At 43.6% G+C, this 23405-nt stretch overlaps 1 protein-coding gene across 2 annotated transcripts in view; it reads right to left on the reverse strand.

Annotated features, from left to right (window-relative positions):
* The window catches only part of LOC309531846 (galactosylgalactosylxylosylprotein 3-beta-glucuronosyltransferase 1-like), a 59726-nt gene continuing 36321 nt past the window's right edge, over nucleotides 1–23405 (reverse strand). For both annotated transcript variants that reach the window (XM_082221600.1, XM_082221599.1), the window contains 5 exons: nucleotides 19611–19755; nucleotides 18916–19451; nucleotides 15867–16163; nucleotides 14659–14765; nucleotides 1–6456 (listed from right to left, as the gene is read on the reverse strand). In XM_082221600.1, coding sequence (XP_082077726.1) covers nucleotides 14679–14765; nucleotides 15867–16163; nucleotides 18916–19451; nucleotides 19611–19722 — 1032 coding nt within the window. In that variant the 5' untranslated portion in view covers nucleotides 19723–19755 and the 3' untranslated portion in view covers nucleotides 1–6456; nucleotides 14659–14678. The remainder of the gene's footprint in view (nucleotides 6457–14658; nucleotides 14766–15866; nucleotides 16164–18915; nucleotides 19452–19610; nucleotides 19756–23405) is intronic.

A 23405-nucleotide genomic window follows, 5' to 3' on the forward strand; every position in this document is an offset into this window, starting at 1 on the left:
CAGTGTAATCTCTTACAAATAAAGCTTTTATTGGAAACGGCCAGTGGTCTAATTAAGCCATTTTAGACTCTGAGATGAAAGGTCTTACATGAGCCTCCTTCTTTAGGTAGTAATGTGCACTATATACTTCAAAATGTGGTAGGCAAGTTCTGCTGCAATTTGGACGTCAGCTGGTGGGTGGGACCTAGATTCTGCCCCCAGAGTCTTGCCCCGACATCATCACCAGTGAAAGTTCTCCTTTGAAAAGCCTCTTTACTGAAGGGAAGATGAGTTATCAGCAGCGTCTGATTTTGGGCAGTGTGGGCAGCCCCTGCACAGGGCACCAAGCTGAGAGGCTGCAAAATTAAGAACATCCATCATTGAGAAAGATCCATTTGGGGGCGCCAAATTTTGGCCTCGCACAGGGTGCCATATTGCAAAAGATTACCAAAGTCCGCCCTTGATACAAGTTATCTCCATGTGCTGTTTTCATAGCATGTTTAATAATAGCCAAGTGCCCACCATCATAAACGAACATCACAAAACGACTTCGTTGACATTTCCTCTCTTTCTCTTGTTAACACCGCGGTTGTTTTCATTTTTGCTTTGACAATACAGAAGGTTAATGTCATTCATGAAATTCAAGGACTACACCACTGGTCCCAATGAGATGCCACAAAGCCTGCTTGAAGCCTTTCTTCACAGCTCTTTATAAACAACTCACTCTTCTCAAAGGACCTTTCTCTGTTAAGTTCTGAAAGCATCCTTCTGCTGGTCTGTAGCATACATGTTACAAGGTCACACCTATACCATTATACCATACATTTAAAACACTCTTATACCACTTCAGCTGCCATGTTTTCCCCCAAAGAACCCTTGCTAAGCGTGCTGAGAGTTGTTAGAAGACCCCCTCATAGAGCTACAATTCTCAACACCCCTTAACAAACTATGTACAGGGGCAGCAAAGCTTCTGAATGCTGTTTGGCGGTTCTGGTTGGCTACTGTGAGAATAAAACGTTGGACTAGATGAGCCATTGGCTTGATCCAGCAGGCTTGTTTTATATTCCAAGGTAACTACAGTTCCTATGAGTCTCTGGGAAGAAGCCATGGCTGTTAAAGTAGTATAACAGGGTTTTAAATGTATGGTTTGGATGCGACCTTACCTCATACTGTTCTGCTGGTCAATTACATCCCCTCTTCACAAGGCAAGGCCAAAGATGCCACAAACTCTGTCCCATTTATTTTCATTTTCTGGAAGCTGGCCTGTCTCTCCACATATGCAGTGCAGGTGAGGGCTTTGTATAAAGTGGGACCTTTGGAAGTTATTTATCCAGCTGCCAGAACATTTCAAAGGCATGCCCTCAAGCTATGTCCTTCTTCGATCTGTGGCTCAACAGAAGGCTGCCATCAGGAGCAGGGAACCTGCAACACACCAGATGTTTCTGAATCCCAACTCCCAGCCAGCTTGGCCAATGGCCAGGCACGATGGGAGTTGTAGTCCCACAACATCTGGAGAGCCATCCTTGACAGGAACCCTGAAGTCCTTCTTGAAAGCTCTACTTCACACTCTTCACACACAATCCTACCAACATTCCACTTTCTGCATTTTTGTTTCAGTAGCCTCTGGGTAGGCAAACAGTCCCCAAGAAGCAGGGAGCTGGCGCTGGCTCATCTAGTCTAACAGGAAGTGGCTTTCTGGAGATTCAGAGAGGAATCTTTCCAACCATGTGTGAAAATGCAGGGGCTGAGACCTTTTGCAAAGTAAGGTGTGTATTTTACCAGAATGGCCTGTGACAGCCAGAGACTGCTACTAGTTCCTAGATAACACGATGACCATGTACATACGCAATAGACAATCTTTATAGAATTCCTTCGAACCATAATAAGTACAAAATGAAATCTTTAGTCTAAAAGTCTCTGAAAATCTTTAAATGAAGCAAGGTACCAGACTTTGTACGATGAAAGACAAGCTGTGAAGCTTTGTGTATTCAGCAAATATGATGCCCAACACTGAACAGTGATTCCGGATATTGACTACTGCTTCATAGAATTCTTCGTCAGTGTGGTGGGAGGATATAGAATTACTTCATAAACTGAAAATAAAATTTTACAGACGATGAGCTGCATGACATATCACTTTACAAAAATTATAAACTATAATACAAACAGTAATGAAAAAGAGTACATACCCCATCTTATTTTGAATGAATGCATATAAATGAAAATATCAAATGCTGTGGAACAGTGCTCATATAATAACGTAGTCACTGCTACTAACAGATTTCATTTTGTACTTATTATGGTTTGAAGGAATTCTATAAAGATTGTCTATTGCGTATGTACATGGTCATCATGTTGCTTAGATATTGCTGATGTTCTCTTTGCAACACAGGGGTTGGGTTTGTTTGGTTCCTAGGTTCCTAGATGGCAGTGACACTTCTGTGCATACCAGCTAGGAAGTAAGTCCTATCCAATTCAATGGGGCTTGACCTGACTAAGCGTGCTTAGGAGCAGATAAGAAGCCACAGGATATGCAATGTAGTTACCCGACTTTTGTTGTTAACAACAACATGACACACAGATATTTAACTGATGAAGCTTTTCCTGGTACGATTTTAAAAGGATTAGGTTGCTGCTACTTTTCTTTTTCTTTTTGCATATCAAGCTGCTCTTAAAGTCATAGCTGCAGGCCAGTAAAAAAAAGTTGGCAACCACAGTGAAAAACCTGGTCACATTTAGAAAGGGGGTCTTTCTACCACCATTAACCATGATTGCCCTTCCTTCCTCTATTGCCTGCAAGCTTGAGGTCAGAAGAAGAAGAAAAGAAGAGTTTGGATCTGATATCCCGCTTTATCACTACTGTAAGGAGTCTCAAAGTGGCTAACATTCTCCTTTCCCTTCCTCCCCCACAACAAACACTCTGTGAGGTGAGTGGGGCTGAGAGACTTCAAAGAAGTGTGACTAGCCCAAGGTCACCCAGCAGCTGCATGTGGAGGAGCAGAGACGCGAACCCGGTTCACCAGATTACGAGTCTACCGCTCTTAACCACTACACCACACTGGCTCTCTTTACTGGGGAGCCACAGTAGGGGCTTGAAAGGGTTACAGCAAAGTTTTAAACTATTCCTGCACACAACGCAATGATAGGTGAAGCTTGAATAATTGGATGATGGGGGATGGAAACTGTTCATCTTTTGAGCAGGGAGGAGGTGATTTGCATCCTGGGTGGCATTGCACTGACCATGATGGGGATTTAAACTGCTGTGCCCACTTGACGTTGTGCACTCTTTTCTTCTCTTCAGCAGTGCTGCCGCCGCCCCCCCCCCCCGGAAAATTGGGTTGGGGGGTTGGCAGGCCACTGGGGAACTCTGGGCAGTCTGGATCAGTTCCTTCCCTGCCCCTGCTAAAGGCTGTATTTAGCAAAGCAATTGCAATTTTGCAAAACAATGAAGAAAGGCATTCGGGGGGGGGGGGATTCCAGATTATCAGTAGTTTCAGATGGGATTCAATCGTATGCCACCAAATTCATGTTGTGCATTTAAAGTGTATTTGGAGATCTTGCATGACAAGCCCAATCTTCCAGCCTTGCTCCCAAACTGGACTATTTGCAACAAGGAAAGTGATGGGGAAAATGCCCTGCGTAGTGTGGGGTCATTTGCTTGATGCAACATTGTATAGCTTCCCCACATATAAATTGGCCCTCAAAAGCACAGCAGTAGACCTGACAGGAAGAAAAAAAACACCTTAAAGAGGTGCCAAGTTCATTTCTCTTCTCAGTTGGACCTCATCCTTCTCTCAGTGAAAAGAACAAAAGTGGCTTGGTCTTAATGCTAGAGGTTCAGTATGGGCCCCAGTCCCCATTCTTCAAATATTTTCTACAGCTAATGTTCTCTGAGATTTCCCAGGATTGTCTTTGTTCTATAATGAGGTGACCTCCATGATTTCCCACAGAAGCAGCAGCTGGCAAGGGAATCGAAAAGCTTGACAAACCTTTCCTGCCAACCTTAACTCCCACATAGCCTCTTTCTCCTTTAAATTATACTTTCCTCATTACTGTGCTTCTAATTATTCTGCTAATTTAAGACACCACTTCTCCCCCCCTCCTGTAATGCAGCGAGCATGAAATATATATGACATTTCAACGGAGAGTATAAAATTGGTTATTCCCTATTGAGATTCAGAAGAGCAGAGGGGGGGGGGAAGTGGGGAAGTATATTTTCCATAAAACACGCCAGGCGACCCAGGTTGATATAAATGGCATAGGCAGAAAAGACCCATGTTACAAACAAGCTAAGAAATAAATAGGTATCCTGCCATTTCTGAATCATTTTTAGGGGTGGCTCAGTTGCTAAAAAAGTGTCCTTCTAATTATTGGGTGTGAGAATTTCCACACATATGTAAAAACACCAGCAGTGGGCTTTTGTGAGCACAGCCCACCACGGAAACAAACATTTGTGCTATCATGTCATTCTACCTTTTCAGGCATTTGGGTCCATCAATTCTTTGTTTCTTTGACTCTACATTGGCCCCAAACCTTATTGATGTGCTGACAATACTTTTCCAATTACAAATATAAGAAATTACTTGTAGGTGCTTTTGTTTCCCTTTAACACTCATAATGGATGAATATTTCTGTTTTCGGTAGTCATTTCCCTCCCCAGTGGTTCCAAGTCTTGTTTCTGGGTGATGCTGCATTTTTTTGCCACCATCACATGTATTTAAAGCTTGGAGTCAATTGCTCAGTATGGCTGAACACTTTCTGCTCACTCCAAACATGTTGGTTTTGTTGGAGTTCATAGCTGTCCGGACAGGAAATGAGTTGAGTTTGATCATGCAAGTGCACCGACAGTTCCAGAATGTGTAATAGTTCTACAAAGCCACAAGAATAGAAGAACTGACCAGCTGCATCTAACCAAAAGTCCACCTATTGCAGTATCCCACTCCCAGCCACGGAATTTAATGAAGACCACTGCCTAGCTATTAGCCAGGATTTCACCCACTTGGAGAAGACGAGAGAAGCTCTGGATTCAGAACATCTTCTCTTGTGAAAAAGATTTAGCCAAATAATACCGCACACAAGGATTTCATCCTGATAAGTTTTAGACAATGGTGCCATTCACACAGCATGGTAAACCATAGTTAATGGTTTCCTGTGCACATGCTGGTCTTAGCCAGTTTGCCCCTCCCAGCTTTCAGGGCCAGGAAACAAAGCACATTCACTGGCTTAGCATTACATCTGAACCAGGGACCATGGTTTGTTTCACTCCCAATGAATCATGCTCTGTATCCAAGGCTTCTTTTTGGCTTACTGATCATGGGTTTGTTGCAGCAAACCAAGCCATCCTCCCTGGTTCAGATCTAGCACTAAACAAGGGATCATGGTTTGTCTTCTTCATACACTAGTGGGGAGGAGAAACAGCCCCCTTTGTGCATTCACAGCAAACCGCTAACTATGGTTTACTGTGACATGCAAACTGGAACAATGAGGCTCTTGGGTTCAATGGACCCACTTTCTAGTTCAGTTTATCATTCCGATCCAAGAGGAACTGGAGATGGCTGGAACCATGTATGTCACTTTGGATCTTATATACAGTGGTACCTCGGGTTAAGTACTTAATTCGTTCTGGAGGTCTGTTCTTAACCCGAAACTGTTCTTAACCTGAAGCACCACTTTAGCTAATGGGGCCTCCTGCTGCTACCGTGCCACCACAGCGCGATTTCTGTTCTCATCCTGAAGCAAAGTTCTTAACCTGAGGTACTATTTCTGGGTTAGCGAAGTCTGTAACCTGAAGCGTCTGTATCCTCAAGCGTATTTAACCAGAGGTACCACTGTAAAGGGAACTGATGCAGAACTCAACAAAGCCAAAGAATGAACCACATGTACCTCCAAGCATGAACTGTCCTACCACATTCTTCTGGGGGCCAAACCCCTCAGATTGAATGAGGTTTTAAGCTACTCTGAGAGCTTCTCTTCCCCCAAACTGATGTTGGCATATTCCATTGTTCCCATTGCAGGGATGGCCTCCTTTTGAACTGCTGTGGCATGGAGCAGATTTGCAGAGGCCCTCATCCCATTGCTTCACAATGCAGAGCTTCAAAAATCAGGATGCGAGGTTACCAGAAAGAGCTGTGTCCAAAGTGAAAACCTGCTTCTTCTTCCCTTGCCCTGGAAGTGGTGGGTGTGTGCGTGTGCATGCACATGCACACACACACGTACACACACATTTATATTTTTTTAAAGTCCTTCAAGAAATAAATACAAACGTAGAAACAATTTCTCCTAGCTGCATGATGAACGGCCATTGTACAAAGCAACTGGACTTGGGGTTCTACATTCACTTCCTTTCAGTCTTTCAGTCTTTCTTTCATGGCTTTCGGGACGTGGGAAGCTGGTAGCTATGAACACAAGTAGGATGTTATTCTTCATTGCTGCATCAGTTTGCTGCTGAGCAAGTGTAGAGATGAGAACAGTTGCTACCTGCAAAACAAATAGGGGAGGGGGGATTTTTAAAGAAATGTGTATAGGTACTCAGCGTGTCTTAGGGCATAGTCAACCAGATCATTGTCAAAGAACACCTTGCATCAACGCAGTAGAATCTCTGCTTACGATAAGGTTACCAGATTTTTTCCCAATGAATCCAGATTTCCAATGAATCAATCAATGAATCAATTAAATACTACAACGTTCAGGACGTTAATGCTGCAGTGATGGCGGTGGCAGAGGAGCGGCCGCCGCCTTGACCTCAACCACCACATTTCCCCTTCCTCCGAGGCTTCTCTCTCTTTTTTCCATGAGCCTGGGCAGCCCCTGAGTTGTTGGTTCTTCGGTGGTGGTGGTGGTAGGGAAGCGATGCGTGGTGCGTGGTGCATGGAAGGCGGAGGAGGGCCAAGGGTGGCGGTGGCAAGGCTTGGGTACCGCGATGCCTCCCATCAGAGCAGCCCCAATCCCATTGCTACTTGCGTGCAAGCAGGAGGGGGCGGGGATCCCTCCGCTGGGAAGGGAGGCTTCCCATTGCCTAACTGAGAGATCCCTGCGTCTGGCTGCTTGCATGCAAGCTCTGATAGGCAGTGTGAAGCCTCCCTTCACAGATGAGAGATCCTTGCCCCGCTCCCGTTTGCACGCAAGTAGTTGGTAGGCTGCACCGATAGGCAGCATGAAGCCTCCCTTCACAGCTTAGTTGCTGGGGTCAGGGAAGGTGGAGGCAGCCCAGAAGCTGCATTTTAGAGCCCCTGCCCCACCATCATATGGGGACTTCCTAGCAGCTCCTGAAGCCAGCCAGAGACAACTGCTCCAGGCTGCTGAGACTGCCGCTGCTGCGTTTCCCGGGGACATTAGATGAAATCCGGGGACATTCCGGGGATGGAATTTGCCCGGGGAGTTATTTGCAAATCCGGGGACTGTCCCTGGGAAACGGGGACATCTGGTAACTCTAGCCTACGAAGTTTAGCATGCTGACTCACCCACCTCCCAAACTGGATTGCGTGCATCTTTTATACTTATTCTTATGAAACTTCTTTTGATCCATTTTCAAAAACAATGTCTCACACGGGGGGGGGCGCTATCATTTAGGAAAGGCAAGTTCGAAGTGACCTTGGAACTAATTTCATGGCTGTAATAATATAATATTATTTTTAATTACATTTTCACTCCATCCTTCCTTCGAGGGCTTCAGGGCTTCAAAAAAAAATGGTCTCCCTCCAGTATTTACTTATGCTCACAACAACCCTGTAAAGTAAGTTCAGCTGAGAGAAAGTGGCAGGTATAATAAGGTCACCACGGTTCCCAGGATTCTTTGAGGGGAAGCCACGACTGTTAAAGTGATATAAGAATGCTTTCAACGTCTGCGATGGATGTGACTGGAGTGTTATAATTTGCTCTGCTTCTTTCTTCCAGCTTTATGGAGTTAGCCAGGAAACCAAACATCTTGTTTTTGAAACTAATACATATATTGTGGAGGAGGTTTATCACAGCACTGAAGTGAAATGGATTATTCAGATGGATTTGGGCTTTTCAAGATGGCAGTGGTGTAACAATCCTAAGGAAATATTTCCTCATTCATTACACTTCTTTGCACTTCCTTCCCAACCATTTGGAATGCCTACAAAATAGGAGTAAGGAAGTAATGGATCCAAAGTTACAGGCAAGTCACCCAGCTTGGCAGGGATTTGAACCCAGATCTCCTGGAAGGCAGATCAGTGACTATCCTCGCTACAACACACTGGCTCTGATGCAAGACCCACAGAAAACGAGTGGGAATCCCGGTTATATTACTTTCAATAGTGTTTGCCCTTGGGTAGGTTTGGATGCCTCCCTCTGCCTCTCACAATCCAGCGCAGGGCCAAGCGTACTCAAGCCAATTTATTTTAAGGGAGTTAAGCTTGCTTAAGTCTGTGCTAAATTGTGCCCAGTGGGTTGAAGAATATAGCTGGGTAGGGGGGAAAAACAACACCTGTGCTTGAACATTTTATTTTCTGCCCAGATCTGAAGAAGTTCTATTATAAAGAGGATTGTAAGCAACTATCTTTTACTTTCATGGTTAAGGATAGTTATTTATGCCATCCAGTCTCCTAGAAAAGCGGGAGAGGGGAGGGGAGAGAGAAAATTAACTGGCAACTTGGAGGCAGGTCCAAGACATATGCTTGCTGCAGGCAGAAACAAGCTTTTTACATCAGCGATGTAGAACGGAGACAGAGCAGCTGCATAAAATAGCAAGAAAGGAGGAAGAAAAGCAACCCCTCCACTCCTTGTTATTGTGGGGGCTTATTATATAACCCCCCCAAAGCAACCACAGTCGTCTTTTTGATTCTTCTGGAGGGCATTTTTGAGGGTTTGCAGCAACACAAATGAGTATTTTCAATCCTACAGCTGAAGAAGATCTTGCAAATTGACCATTTAGCCTCGGGGTTCCCAAAGTGCGAGGAAGATCTCCCTAGAGAGATGCAGACAGTTGCTAGGCTAAATAAAGCTTTTCCATGAGACACTGCAATCTGTGTATGTGTGGTTGGCCCAGGAGGCAGCAGAGAATGGGGTTGGGGGGGGGGAGAAAACAGCATTTCTACACACACACACACACACACACACACACACACACACACGGTGAAAAACTTGACTTTGTACAAACCAAGATGTCTGTGGTGGAGTGACTTTGCCTGTTCTTGTTGCAGTTTCCTGATATCTGTCTGTCTGTCTGTCTGTCTATCTGTCTAAAATGAAGGGCAGGATGAGCTTTGAAGTATGTAGATATAAATATTTTGTAGATGGCAGGTAAGTTCCTGGCTTACAAAGAATAAACTGATCTTCACTTTAGTGGTGGAGAAGGGGGAGCATACACCACCCAAAAGAGAGATGATGGGGAAGGAATCAATCTTTTTCTTCTTCTTCTTTTTAAAGTAAGACAAGTGAGAGCTGGACCATAAAGAAGGCTGATCGCTGAAGAATTGATGCTTTTGAATTATGGTGCTGGAGGAGACTCTTGAGAGTCCCATGGACTGCAAGAAGATCCAACCTCTCCATTCTGAAGGAAATCAGTCCTGAGTGCTCACTGCAAGGACAGATCATGAAGCTGAGGCTCCAATACTTTGGCCACCTCATGAGAAGAGAAGACTCCCTGGAAAAGACCCCGATGTTGGGAAAGATGGAGGGCACAAGGAGAAGGGGACGACAGAGGACGAGATGGTTGGACAGTGTTCTCGAAGCTACGAACATGAGTGTGACCAAACTGCGGGAAGCAGTGGAAGACAGGAGTGCCTGGTGTGCTCTGGTCCATGGAGTCACGAAGAGTCGGACACGACTAAACAACAACAACAAAGTATTTCTGAAATAGGGTATATTTGCCATGGGGAACGGGTAGTCTTTTGCTCCTTGTGTTCTTTTTTAAGAGGGCTATAGGGTGACTTATGCAGAGAGAAGCACTCATCTTTTTGTAGTAGTAATTAATAATGAATTTTCAAAAACTTGAAACAACATCCAGAACTGTTCAGTATTTGGAAAGGAGGTGAGGAAAAAGGCAACAGAAGGGAGAAACTTTTATTTATTTATTTTAAATATCTTTCATGGGTACTATCCCATATCCACAGAACCCTAAGGCCATTCATTTTCACAGGCAGCTTCACAGGCATCCTGCTGAATGAAGTGTGACAGATGTTGACCAGGGAGAGGGCCTTTGTGGTGGTGGTGCTTCATCTGTGGAAAGCTTTCCCCAGGGAAGCTCACAAGTGCCCACACTGCTATCTTTCCAGCTCCTGGTGAATGAATAATGATAAATATATATTTATTTAATACTTTGCTTTTCAAAGAAAAAAACCCCTTAGCTTTGAATTTGAAGTGATTTTATGTTGCATTACCTGCAGCGTTGCTGTTTTTTTCCTGGTCATATTTTAACTGAATGTTGTGCAAGTACGCTTTGATTTGAAAGGCAGTCTAGAAAATTAGTATTACTAGACTATATACTAATTAGTATTAGTATCTACCATACTAATGTATTTTGAAAAATGGCTTGTCTGTTCGTTCCCTGTGTGCTTCAATGCCTATCAATATATTGTCACTGAGAATTAAAAGCACAATGGTTACAAAGTGGGGGCAGCGATATTTGTCAAAGTTCAGATGTTGCCCCCATTTTGATTCAAGATGGAAGTCTGGAACATCACTTTGGTGTGACTTTGCCCCCTCCGTGGGCATAGGTTTGGCCGCCTCTTGATATTGTTGCCAAACGCAGCATCAGATTTCCTGAGGTGGGGGTGGCAGCTTTCACCATCATTTCTACATCAGACGCCATTTTGAATCTGTAGTGGCACCTGCCCTGTGGAACGCCCTCCCATCAGATGTCAAGGAAATAAACAACTATGTTACTTTTAGAAGACATCTCAAGGCAGCCCTGTCTAGGGAAGTTTTTAATGTTTGATGTTCTGTTGTGCCTTTTAATTCTGTTGAGAGCTGCCCAGAGTGGCCGGGGAAACCCAGCCAGATGGGCGGGGTATAAATAAATTAATAATAATAATAATAATAATAATAATAATAATAATAATAATAATAGTTATTATTGGTCAAAACTCACAAATTACGCATTTAAAAATCACAATACATAAATTAAAAATCGCATTTAAAAATCACAAATTGGTTTCTAAAAATTCTGGCACAGCAGGAGAGAGATATATATATAGACTGCTCACACTTTAGTGGCATAAAATGCAGGGAGATGTCTTCCCTCTGCTGTGATATAAATCACATGTTTACACTGCTGTACACACCAGAGAGGAGCCGGGGTGTTTTCACCCGATCCACATTACCTGATTCATTTCCCTGCACCTGCAACCTGCCCTGCACTCCTTTTCAATGAAACCACCATCCGTGCATGTGCTGCCATCCGCACGTGTTTGACAGACACCTGAAATGCACACACCTTAACAGTGGCTGGTGTTTTCAAATCAGATGGAAGCTGAGAGCAAACCCATCAAACAGCAGCAATTCTCAAGAAGCTACAGGACAGAGAGGGATTGTGGCAAACATCACGCGTACTCGATTTCACACACCAGCGGTGGGAGCACAGTGGAGCCGAAGTAAATGGTAATGTGTGTATAAAGATATATAGAAAGAGATATAAAGATAGCTAGACCTGTATCTATTTCTCTTCCTGCATATAGACAGAGGTAGACAGAGATAGACAAAGATTCATAAGATTAATACATTCACACTAGGTGTTCTGGAGGGAGAAAAGGTAAACGTGTGGCTGCTGTTTTCTGTGGCAAACCCACTGCAGACCCCAGTACTGAAGTTAAAAGGAGCAGGTGACATTAATGTAATCTGCCTGGGAGCCGTGCCAGTCAGAGTAGACAATACAGTGGTACCTCAGGTTAAGTACTTAATTCGTTCCGGAGGTCCGTACTTAACCTGAAACTGTTCTTAACCTGAAGCACCACTTTAGCTAATGGGGCCTCCTGCTGCCGCCGCGCCGCCGGAGCATGATTTCTGTTCTCATCCTGAAGCAAAGTTCTTAACCTGAAGCACTATTTCTGGGTTAGCGGAGTCTGTAACCTGAAGCTTATGTAACCTGAAGTGTATGTAACCCGAGGTACCACTGTATTGGGCTGGATGGATAAGCATCCTGACCTGGTATTAAGCAACTTCTTATGTTCCACACTCAACATTTAGTTTGGCTACCAATTCAGGTCATATTTTTCCCCAGGCTTTCCCTCTTTAATCTACAAGCCAAGCCCAAGATGGACAACAACCTATTTTTATATGCAGAGAGAATTAGGGCACCGTCTTTCAGAAACTCTGACATAAATCCTGTTGGAATTAACCGGAACAGAAGCCTCGGTCCCTGAAAAGCCGTGTTTCGGAATCGTCAGCAGATACTAATTCCCCTCACTTTGTTACGCTGCTCCAAAGGCTTTACAATATGTCCTTTCTGCGCCTTTCTGTGAAGCCAGGATCAGATTTGTAGTCCCTGACCTCTGCCAGGCTATGATGGCGCTGCCCGAGGGTAACAAACTTGGTCGTGTCCGGGCCAAGAGGGTTTTATCGTTTCAGTTCGCAAAGACAGCTAAACTAGGATTTTCTCAACAAATCGTCTCTTCTTTTTTTTGTAAAAAACCCCCCTAAAAACCACAAAGAAGCTAATATTTTGGAGAACAAAGAAGTATTTATGCTGCAGTGCTGCATATAGGTGGTTTCAGATTCTTGCCTTTGGGCAAGTTTAACTATTAAAGGAAATCAAGCCTTCCCTACCTTTGCCTTCCAAGTCCATTCCACCGGCTCAACCTTACGCTGTGATGTAGAATTCATTTCAAGGAGGTCCCTTGCGGCATGAACTGTGGTTACATGACATACATAGCTAAAGGAAAACCTTTGCAAGACTAAATTAACCATTGCCTATGCCCTGGAGACTGCCCTGACTCTTATTTACACAGCCAAACACTTTATAAGAATCTGTACCAGAGGTTGTTCTTATCATGGGCTGAGTCAGGGCCACTCCAGACTGGGCAATTTGGGTTTTCCCCCCCTGCGGTGTATTTTGCAATATGTCGTTGTCCCCAAAATGGTACATTAATGCTGCATTTGTACTGGATCATTCTGCTTTATTAACTGCTTCTCCAACATTATCACTTGGAAGGGCACTCTTGTGCTATAGAACAATGACGAGATGAAAAACAAACAAAAAGCCAGCAACATTTTCAGTTTTAAAAAAATTACAGGGTTTCTGCAGGAGCCAGAGGGCATGGAAGTAGGATCCTGCAGAATGGCCCAAATATCATATTGAGTACAAATTATTATGGCATCTGCAAAGGCCCTGAGTTCCAGTAGGTTAGGACACATTTATGCCATACATGTAAAGCACCATGAATACCACTTTAAACTGCCACAACTTTCTCGAAAGAGTTGTAGATTTTGTTAGGAGACCTCTGTTTCCTTCCCAGGGCAAAAATTCCCAGAGTGGTTTAACAGCCACTTCCTCTTCACATGGAACTCTGGGAACTGGAGTTTTGTGAGGGGAATACAGGGGTCTCCTAAAAACTCTCAGCACCCTTAACAAACTACAGCTCCCAGAATTATTTGAGGGAAGCCATGGCTGCATCATAGTGCTTTAAATTTATGGTGTGAATGTGACCGTAGCTAGCACAGCAAAGATAGTTAGGATGACTGAAATATCTTAATCTTTTCAGGTTCTAGCATCCTAGGTAAGGTAAAGGTAAAGGGACCATTAGGTCCAGTCATGGCCGACTCTGGGGTTGTGGCGCTCATCTCACTTTATTGGCCGAGGGAGCCGGCGTACAGCTTCTGGGTCATGTGGCCAGCATGACTAGGCCGCTTCTGGCGAACCAGAGCAGCGCACGGAAACGCCATTTACCTTCCCGCCAAAGCGGTATCTATTTATCTACTTGCACTTTGACGTGTTTTTGAACTGCTAGGTTGGCAGGAGCAGGGACCGAGCAATGGGAGCTCACCCCGTAACGGTGATTCGAACCACCGACCTTCTGATCGGCAAGTCCTAGGCTCTGTGGTTTAACCCACAGCGCTACCTGCGTCCCATTAAGTTATTCAGAAGAACTATTCACAAGCCTACAATGAAGTACACACACACACACAAACATGGGCATAGCCAGGATTTTTGTTGGGAGGGAGGGGGCAGAACCTTAGTTAGCTATGTATTTTTATTGATTTAGGGTGGGGCAGCTGCACTTCCCTGTGTCAGAATTCCTGCTCCATGATTGCAGTCATGGGATTTTTGTCTTTAACATGACGGTATATGTTTTGACTCTACAGAGTGGGAAGTGATGGAGAAAGGATGTTTGTGTTACTGTGTTCCGTGAAGTGGGACTATTGTCCTTTGTTCTTTTTCCTCTTTGCTGTCTGATGCTAGAGAGAGAGGGAGCCATGTTGCAGTGCTCCGTGTGTGTTTATATGTAAATAAAGTAGATTAGCCAACATGCTGAGTTGCTGAGGTCTGTCATGCAATGCTGTAAAGACTCTGTGGATCCCTAAGTGTGCCAACCGAGGTTGGCATCGGTCGCTGTGATGTTCGGGCAGAAAAAAGCTTTTGAAGCTCCCAAACAGTTGACCAGGAGGGAGAGAACATGCCAGTTGGGCATGTGTCTCTGCCAGGGTCCTACTCGAGTGTAGGCCAAACTCCTGACACCCTGCCCCCCTCCCCCGGCTATGCCCATGCATGCAAATACTTACAGAATAAGGTGATTTCCCAATTACACCTCCACCCTTGGATCTGTGAATCCGCGTTTGCCTTCATTAACCAGTGTTGGTCTTTCTGTCCTCGTGTGCCAGACCAAGACCTACAGAGAGAATGTGCACCTTATTAGGATGTCATGGCTGAACCTGAAGGCAAATATTGGCAAATATGCACGGCAGCCATTCATGAAACCTCTGGAATGTATACATCTGAACTGAACGTATACTTCTGTCTGAACAGAAGAATCTTTGGAACATGTATACATCGATAGGAGCTGCAAGCCTTGTTGGAAGGGCATGTTGATACTGCTCTTTCTATTAATGAATTAATGAATTAAATGTATATTCCGCCTTTTGTCACAAGATCTCAGGGCGGTTCACAGAATAAAATATAAGATAAAAACACCAAGTAAATAATTAAAACAAAACACAAAACAAAGCAATAACCTTCCCTTTTAAAAGATGAAACAGGATTTCGCAAAAAACAAAATCAATTAAATAACAATCACTCCTACTAATGTGGAATTCATTTGAGTTGAGTTAATTTTCATCTGTTTTAGTTTTTTAACTGTGTACTTAAATTAGGCTTGTAATTTAATTTTATTGCTTATCTTTCTGTAAACTGCTTTGAGGTGGGTTTTGTTTGTTTTTTACAATCAAGCAGGATATAAATTTTATTTTTATGAAACAAATCAACGAACAATTCCATGAGCACTGATCCCTTTGTAACCAAACAACTCCCATATTTGCACTAGAGGGAGGGGGATCGGAGGGCTTGGCAGAACCCCAGTGTTTGGGAACACCCCAAATGAAGACGAAGCATGCTCTGTAGCCACAGAATGTTGAACCATAAGACATTTCATAAAATATCATTAATGTTCATTGCAATAAGATACTAAAACATGCTGGAAACACTAGACAGTGGGTGCCTACCCAGTGGCAGACCTTGGTGTCTCAAATTTCAGTGGACCCCTGTGTGTGATGCTAAAATCTGGTCCTCCCCCCCTTCCATTGGCTGTCATAGTTATGGCACCATCTGTGGTACCCCAGAAGCTCTGTGCCCAATACAACAGAACTGGACGCTCTCCCCCAAATCCATGTTTGGCCTGCCTAATCTCTGATGAGAGGCACCTTCCAGAGTGGAAGTGGATGGCGGGGGGTGGGGGGTGGGAAGGCTGTTGCGCAAACATTCAGGCCATGCTAACCTTTGTGCAGTTGGCGGCTCTGGGCTCCAATCCATCCATCGTAACCAGATCCTTCAGCAGGCTAGTTTCTTGGTAACCTTCTTTCACTCCGTCCAGCTTGAAAGTGGCCTGAGGCTTCTCCAGGATCAGCCTGAGGCTGATGGCAAAGCCAGCCATGTCAATGGCAAAGGGCCGGTTAGGGTCGAACACGACCTTCCAGCCCACCACTTTGCCTGCCGGGCTCACCTTTGGGGACTCGTACCTCAGGCCCCCGGCAAAGGCGACTGGCCAGACGGACACCTTCTTTGTGTAGCGCATCTGCTTGCCAGAAAGAAAACAAAATTGTGATGGCCGTTCCTCTGAGAATTCCTCCAGCATTCCCCTTTGATTCCTCTGACTTCCCTTCTATGCACCCACCTTCTGAAAAGCCCGACAGGTTAATGGGCACAGCAATAGCGTTGTAAAAAATGGTAGCACAAACAGCACAATCCTATCCATGTCGACTCAGAAATAAATCCCATTGAATCCAATGGGGGTATGCGCCCAAGTAACTGGGGCTAGGATTGCAGCCTACACTTCGTGCTTACTCAGAAATATGCCCCATTGTGTTCAATGGGTGGCAGTGTGCAAAGGATTGCAACTGATGGTTGTGATTGATGATAGTTCTTGCACCTTTATTTTTAGATCTTATTATGATTTACTTGGAAATCATTTAAATTTGGCTGTGTACTTTCTGATGCATTTTATTTTTATGCCTTTTTATGTTTGGAATTTAGTGATGTATGGAAGTGAGAGCTGGACCATAAAGAAGGCTGATCACCAAAGCATTGATGCTTTTGAATTATGGTGCTGGAGGAGACTCTTGAGAGTCCCATGGACTGCAAGAAGATCAAACCTATCCATTCTTAAGGAAATCAGCCCTGAGTGCTCACTGGAAGGACAGATCTTGAAGCTGAGGCTCCAATACTTTGGCCACCTCATGAGAAGAGAAGACTCCCTGATGTTGGGAAAGATTGAGGGCACAAGGAGAAGGGGACGACAGAGGACGAGATGGTTGGACAGTGTTCTCGAAGCTACCAGCATGAGTTTGACCAAACTGCGGGAGGCAGTGGAAGACAGGAGTGCCTGGCGTGCTCTGGTCCATGGTGTCATGAAGAGTCGGACACGACTAAATGACTAAACAACAAATGTTTGGAATTAATAATAATAATAATAATAATAATAATAATAATAATAATAATAAATAAATAAATAAATAAATAATAATAAATGTTATTTATATCCCGCCCTCCCCAGCCGAAGCCGGGCTCAGGTCGGCTAACAACAATAAAATAGTACAATATTCTAAAAACATTTCATTATAAAAATTAATTAAAATCAAATTGTTGGCAACCATTAAGCTAAGGTTCTGTGGAGATTGCCAAAGGAGGGAGTCAGGCTGTGCCCTGACCAAAGGCCTGGTGGAACAGCTCTGAATTATGTAAATCTTTTCATGTTGTAAGCTGCCTTGAACATGGTTATAACTATGGAAAGGCAGCATACAAATAAAAGGAGGAGGAGGATGAACGTAAGGTGGATGAGGTCAGCATCTTGCTCTCATAGTGGCCAACCAGGTGCCCATGAGAAGTCTGTACGTAGGACCATTCTCATCTGCTAAGGTTTCCAGCAACTGGCATTCAGGAGCATTAGTATCTCTGACTGTGGAGCTAACCATCGTAGTGAGTAGCCACTGATAGCCTGATCATCCATTAGTTTGCCTAATCCTCTTTAAAAAGGGTAGTTGGTAACTATTACTACCCCTTGTAGGAGCAAGTTCCATAGCTGAACTGTGTGAAGAATTATTTTCTTTCATCTTCCAACCTTAAACTTCAGTGGATAACCATGAGGTCTAGTGTTATGAGAGAGGGAAAATTTTTTTTATTCTCTAACCGGTTTCTCCACAGCATACACAATCTTATACACTACACAACATCACAGATTTGTAGAGTCCAGGAATATTTTGCCCAACATGGGACTTGAACCCACAGCCCTGAGATTAAGAGTCTCATGCTCTACTGACTGAGCTACCCTTCAGGGTACTTCTATCCTGTTGCCTGTTCTCTAAATTAAAAAGCCCCATGTATATTAACCTTTCCACACAGAGGAGTTTCTCCATCCCCTTGATCATTCTGGTTGCCGTTTCCTGAACCTTTTCCAACTCTACAATATCCTTTTGGAGGTGAGGTGACCAGAACCGCTGTACACAGTATTCCAGATTTGGCTGTGCGGTAGATTTGTTTCATGATATTCTATTGGCAGTTTTATTTTCAATTCCCTTACCAATGGTCCCTAGCATGGAACTTGCCTTTGCACAGCTGGGAGTAGAAACCGAAGGTCTGTCACTGCCAGCTAGGATGCCATGAGCATGCACATGAAATTCAGATTTTGTACTTCACTTTAAGGTTGTTTACAATGATTTACATTGGCCATTTTGCCACTCATTCACTCAGTTTGGAGAGGTCCGTTTATTTTATTGTAGAAAATCCTTTTCTTGTTTTAATGACCCTGAATAGTTTAGTGTCAGCAGCAAACTGGATTACCTTACTGCTCACCTTGATCGATTATGAACAAGTTAAAAAGCACAAGGCCCATTACTGATCCTTGGGGGCAGGCCTCCACTTTCTACATCCATCCATTGGGAGAACTGACCATTTATTTCTACTCTCTGCTTACTGATCCACAAGAGGACCTCACTTCTTATTTCATGACTGCTAAGCATAATCAGGTGTCCTTGGTGAGGTACTTTGTCAAGAGTTAGCTAACTGTTGTTTACAATGACTGGCTGAAGCTCTTGAGGATTTCATACAGGCCTATCTTCTATTTTAGACATGCAGGGGATCCAACCTGGGACCTTTGGGATTAAAAAGAAGTGCTCTACCACTGAGCTCCAGAACCTCTCATTTGTCATATGGCTGGCATCTCTTCCTATCCACCCAAATAATGCTCTCCACTAAAGCGAGGGAATGCACTCAACCAATGTGCCTAAATAATGGACACAAAGATGAAACCATCCTAAACTCGAGTCTCATACCTCTTCAAAGAGCTCTAGGCTATAGGTGTTGTCATCATCAGCAAAGTAGACCACACCCTCTGGTGGTGGTGTGGTGCCAAAATTCTCCCTCAGCCAATGCAGTCCAAGATTCCTCTGCAACGTGCCCCTCGGTTTGTGAGATGGGAGCCAGGAAGGGTTCTTCAGACTCTTAGGAGTCTCAACGTTCAGGTGCGTAAAATTGATCCCTGTCTTCTCCAGCAGATTGGATACTAGGTTGGTCCTTCTGGGAGCGTCTTCCACCACCACCCAGTGGAGGTTCTGCACGTGGAGGAAAGTATTGGCCAGACGGGTCAGCTCAGCCTTCTGCACTGGCCGGCTGTAGGTAGGGGTGATCACAAAGATGGCAGGCAGAGCCTCTGACCACGGGGGAGGCCTGGAGTACACATAGCTCCGGATTATTTTTGGAGCTGCCCCAACAGCCGGCTGCCGAGCACATGATGAGAGTCCATCCTCCCTCACGAGCGATGTGCTATTATTGAAGAGAGATTTGGCCGTCACGTTTTCATCTGTTTCCTCTAAGGCAAGTCAAATAGAGAGAATAAATCATAAAACACACACTGCAGTGCCACTGAGACCTTCACCACATTCACATTTGTATTTTAATTATCCCCGAGCACTGTAATTGCTATGGGGTAAAAAGAAGCTCTTTGTAAAGTTGGGCCTGGTGCACTTACTTCTCAGAATGCTGAGGTAGCGGGTAGTTGGGTACTGATGCCACAATGTAAGAAGAAGCCCCCATGGCAACACAATCAGAAGTGTAGTGAGAAGGTTACGTCTCCTCAGCATGCTGCAGAGATGTCCCACTGCCCAGGCATCTCCCTAAATTTCAGAACAAAGTGGTGGGTGGAGATATAAAAGTGTATGGATAAATATAATGACTCTTGGAATACACTTGTAAAATGATAATTCTTTGTTAATAATTATATACTCGTCGGAATAATAGCATTACTTATATACCTAAATACCGTATTGTATTACAGTCCCCCCCCCATCTATTATTTCATTTGCATTTTCAAAAACAGGAACAGGGAGCATACTTAGCCCCTTCCCTCTCCCTGTTCCACTTACAACTTCGTACCAAATACAACATGTATACATATACCATATGACTTCCCTTCCACCCTTATCCTGGTTCCTTTGCTTTTCTACTACTCTGCGTAATCCACATCTTTTTAATCATCCAGTTTGTTATCTATTAAAAACTCTATTTCAACTCTGCTAGATTTACTAAAGTTCTGCTAAGCTATGTATTTGTTTATACTGGTTCTTAAAAATTTCAATAAACATTATCAATTCCTCCTTTTTTACTTATATTCATTTCCTCTTATCCTGCACCATCAGACCAGCCAGTTCAGCATATTGAAGCATTTTACACAGCAGTTCTTCCTTAGTGGGTACTATACTTGTTCTCCACCTTTCTGCCGACAAGGTTCTAGCTGCCGCAGTGGCGTATAGTAATAAACTCTTTTTTTTGGGGGGGGGGACCTCCGTTGTTACCATCCCCAAGAGGAAAATCACAGGTGGGGAAAGTTTCTTAATTATCTTTTTAAAAATTCATTATATATAGTTTCTCAATATTCCTTAATTATTTTACAGGACCACCAAATGTGGAAAAAAATCCCTCATTTTCATTACACTTCCAACATATACCTTTTTCTTTTTTATACATTTTCGCCAATCTTGTGGGTCATTTTCATCATATTTTCTTTTATTGAAAAACATGTCGTGAAATTCATATTTATTTTCCACAACTTTCCCCATAATTCATAATCAATATTGCGACCCACATCTTGTGCCCACTTAATCATTTCACAAATTCATCGTCAGTTGTATTGTACAGCTGTATTGTAATATGGTTGAAAACACCTTTTTGTTTTCCTTTTTTCCTTTCTTTTACTTTATTTGTCCACTGAAAATTTTCACATATGTTTGTGTGTGTGTGTGTGTATATATGAGAGAGATTTCTATCCCTGACAATGTGCTCTGTTTGCTCCGAGTTCTGCTATATCCCCACATACCTGGTTTTCTATCTATTCAACTTACTTATCCTGAGATCATTCTTTCTAGGTTTTTTTAGTAGCAAATGACTCTTTACACCTAAGGTTTGAATATTTAATGACTGTATTGCTGCCTGCATATGTGTAACCTTGATGACTGAAGGCTATATACTTTATATATTTCATTTCCATGTAATAAACCATGGGTAGACAAACTAAGGCCCGGGGGCCAGATCTGGCCCAATCGCCTTCTAAATCCGGCCTGCGGACGGTCCGGGAATCAGCATGTTTTTACATGAGTAGAATGTATCCTTTTATTTAAAATGCATCTCTGGGTTATTTGTGGGGCATAGGAATTTGTTCACCCCCCCCAATATAGTCCACCCCCCCCACAAGGTCTGAGGGACAGTGGACCGGCCCCCTGCTGAAAAAGTTTGCTGACCCCTGTAATAAACCAATCTTTATTTACATTCTGGTGTACAAAGGTCTTTGAGCATAAGGGTGAAAGGTGTACACCATTTTAAATGGAGGCATGTACTGACTCCATGCAAAATATTCCAGTCCTCTCAGGGCTGTATGCTGAAGACGCATGTGTGGTAGGCGTGTATGTGGGTTCAGACATACACCTTGTAACAGTGTAAAATGAGACTACAGTTTCAGTCCAATTCTCCATAGAGTTTGCTTCTGCAAAGTGACTCTTATCCTCATCCTGCACATGATAATTTCTTCATTTGCCCCTTAGTAGTAAGATCTTACATATGTAGTCCAGACAAAGGTAAAAAGAAAAACCTGAATATTGTATATAATTTTTACTTGCAAGAGATTTCACATTATGGTAAGGGTTTGTAACTTGGCTGGGTTCCATCCATTGGCCAAAGAAGCCACAGTTGCAATGAATTTGTTTTCTTGCCAGAAAGAACAATCTGCTCCAATTGTCAGTTACCCTAGGATTGCAGAACTGAAGGGGAACTTCCCCGGATTTTCATAGGAGGATACACTCTATTGTTGAAGGAAAGTAAATGCATTTCCTTCTCTTAAGCTTCTTGTTAATGCATGTGTTGCTGTAAACAACCAGAGGGCCCTGTCTGTGTAGCAATCCAGCCAGCATTTGTTGGTAGCTCTCTGTCTAAGTTAACTCCACTCCTAAAAGCTGAGTCTTTTTTTTACTGTCTTCTATTTCTTCCCTTCTATCTCCATGCATCCTGTAAATAGTTCCTGCATGAATAAAACCTTTGAATTCCAGATACTGATTATTCTAATCTAATCCACCCAAGCTGCAAGGTCTGCTAACGCCTCTTGCCTTTCAGAAAGCCTGGCACCATCCACTGGCTGAGAAGGTGCAGCTGTTCCAGTGCTTCTCCACCCCTTTCCTTCACTCTGTATTCCTTTTGTATAATGTCTGTTAGACTGTAAGCCCAACAGTAGGCAGAGTCTTATTTTGTAAGCTTTGTACAACACGTAGAAAAAATGAGGAAATTTATAATAGTGCTAAATAATGGTGATGAGAATGATGTTGCTAGGTATAAGAACTTGTAGGCGACAACATAGCTTTTTTATTTTTGTGAAATCCTAGCACTTACAGATGCTTTCTGCGAAACCCCAGCTGGATTTTCTGCTATTATCTGTAAGAAACCTGAGACAGGCACTTACACAGAACTGTCAACTTTTACATTCAGCTCTCTGTGGCATTCACTCTATCAAGAAATTCTTGGGAATTATTTCAGTAGTTAGTCCCACGCTCTAACAGCTGCCTTAATACATTTTTCCCCAGCACACTCTGAGACCGGAAGTGAGCTCGTCATAGATATTAGGGATGTGCATGAGATTCAGACAAACCCTGAATCCTGAGCTGAAGCTGCTTTGGGAAAGGTTCTTGTCTGAACCAGAATGGGGTCTTTCCAAAGTGCCCTGAAGTGAAGCTGGGGCAATGAAAGTGATTTGGAATGCTTTGGATATTCAGGCAAAAGGCTAAAAGTGAAATCTTTCCTTCCAACTTTGCCATATGAGGAAAACTCTACAGAGGTGAGGGAGAGGGTTGGGTGGGAGAGTTGCATTTGGAGCCATTCTCTTGGCTCTCAGATTTGAAGTGCCTGCTGGCTGTGCCTGCCACCCAGTTGCTAAGTGAGCACCCAGACCACCAAGTCCAAACTCCAGTGGCAGCCCCCCGAAATGAGCCACCATTGGCAGCAGCAGCTACATTTTACATTTAAGATAATACTTCATTTTCTTGCTAATTATGCCACTTTCAATGTGCATTCTATACCTGACCCCCTTTAGGAATGTTTCATTTTGAAATGTCTAAGAAAATATTTTGTCTTAATTTTGCTGTGTTCATAGAATCATAGAATCATAGAGTTGGAAGAGACCACAAGGGCCATCGAGTCCAACCCCCTGCCAAGCAGGAAACACCATCAGAGCACTCCTGACATATGGTTGTCAAGCCTCTGCTTACAGACCTCCAAAGTAGGAGAC

This window comes from Podarcis vaucheri (assembly GCF_965113315.1).
Source record: "Podarcis vaucheri genome assembly, chromosome: 4".
Classification (NCBI taxonomy): Eukaryota; Metazoa; Chordata; class Lepidosauria; order Squamata; family Lacertidae; genus Podarcis; species Podarcis vaucheri.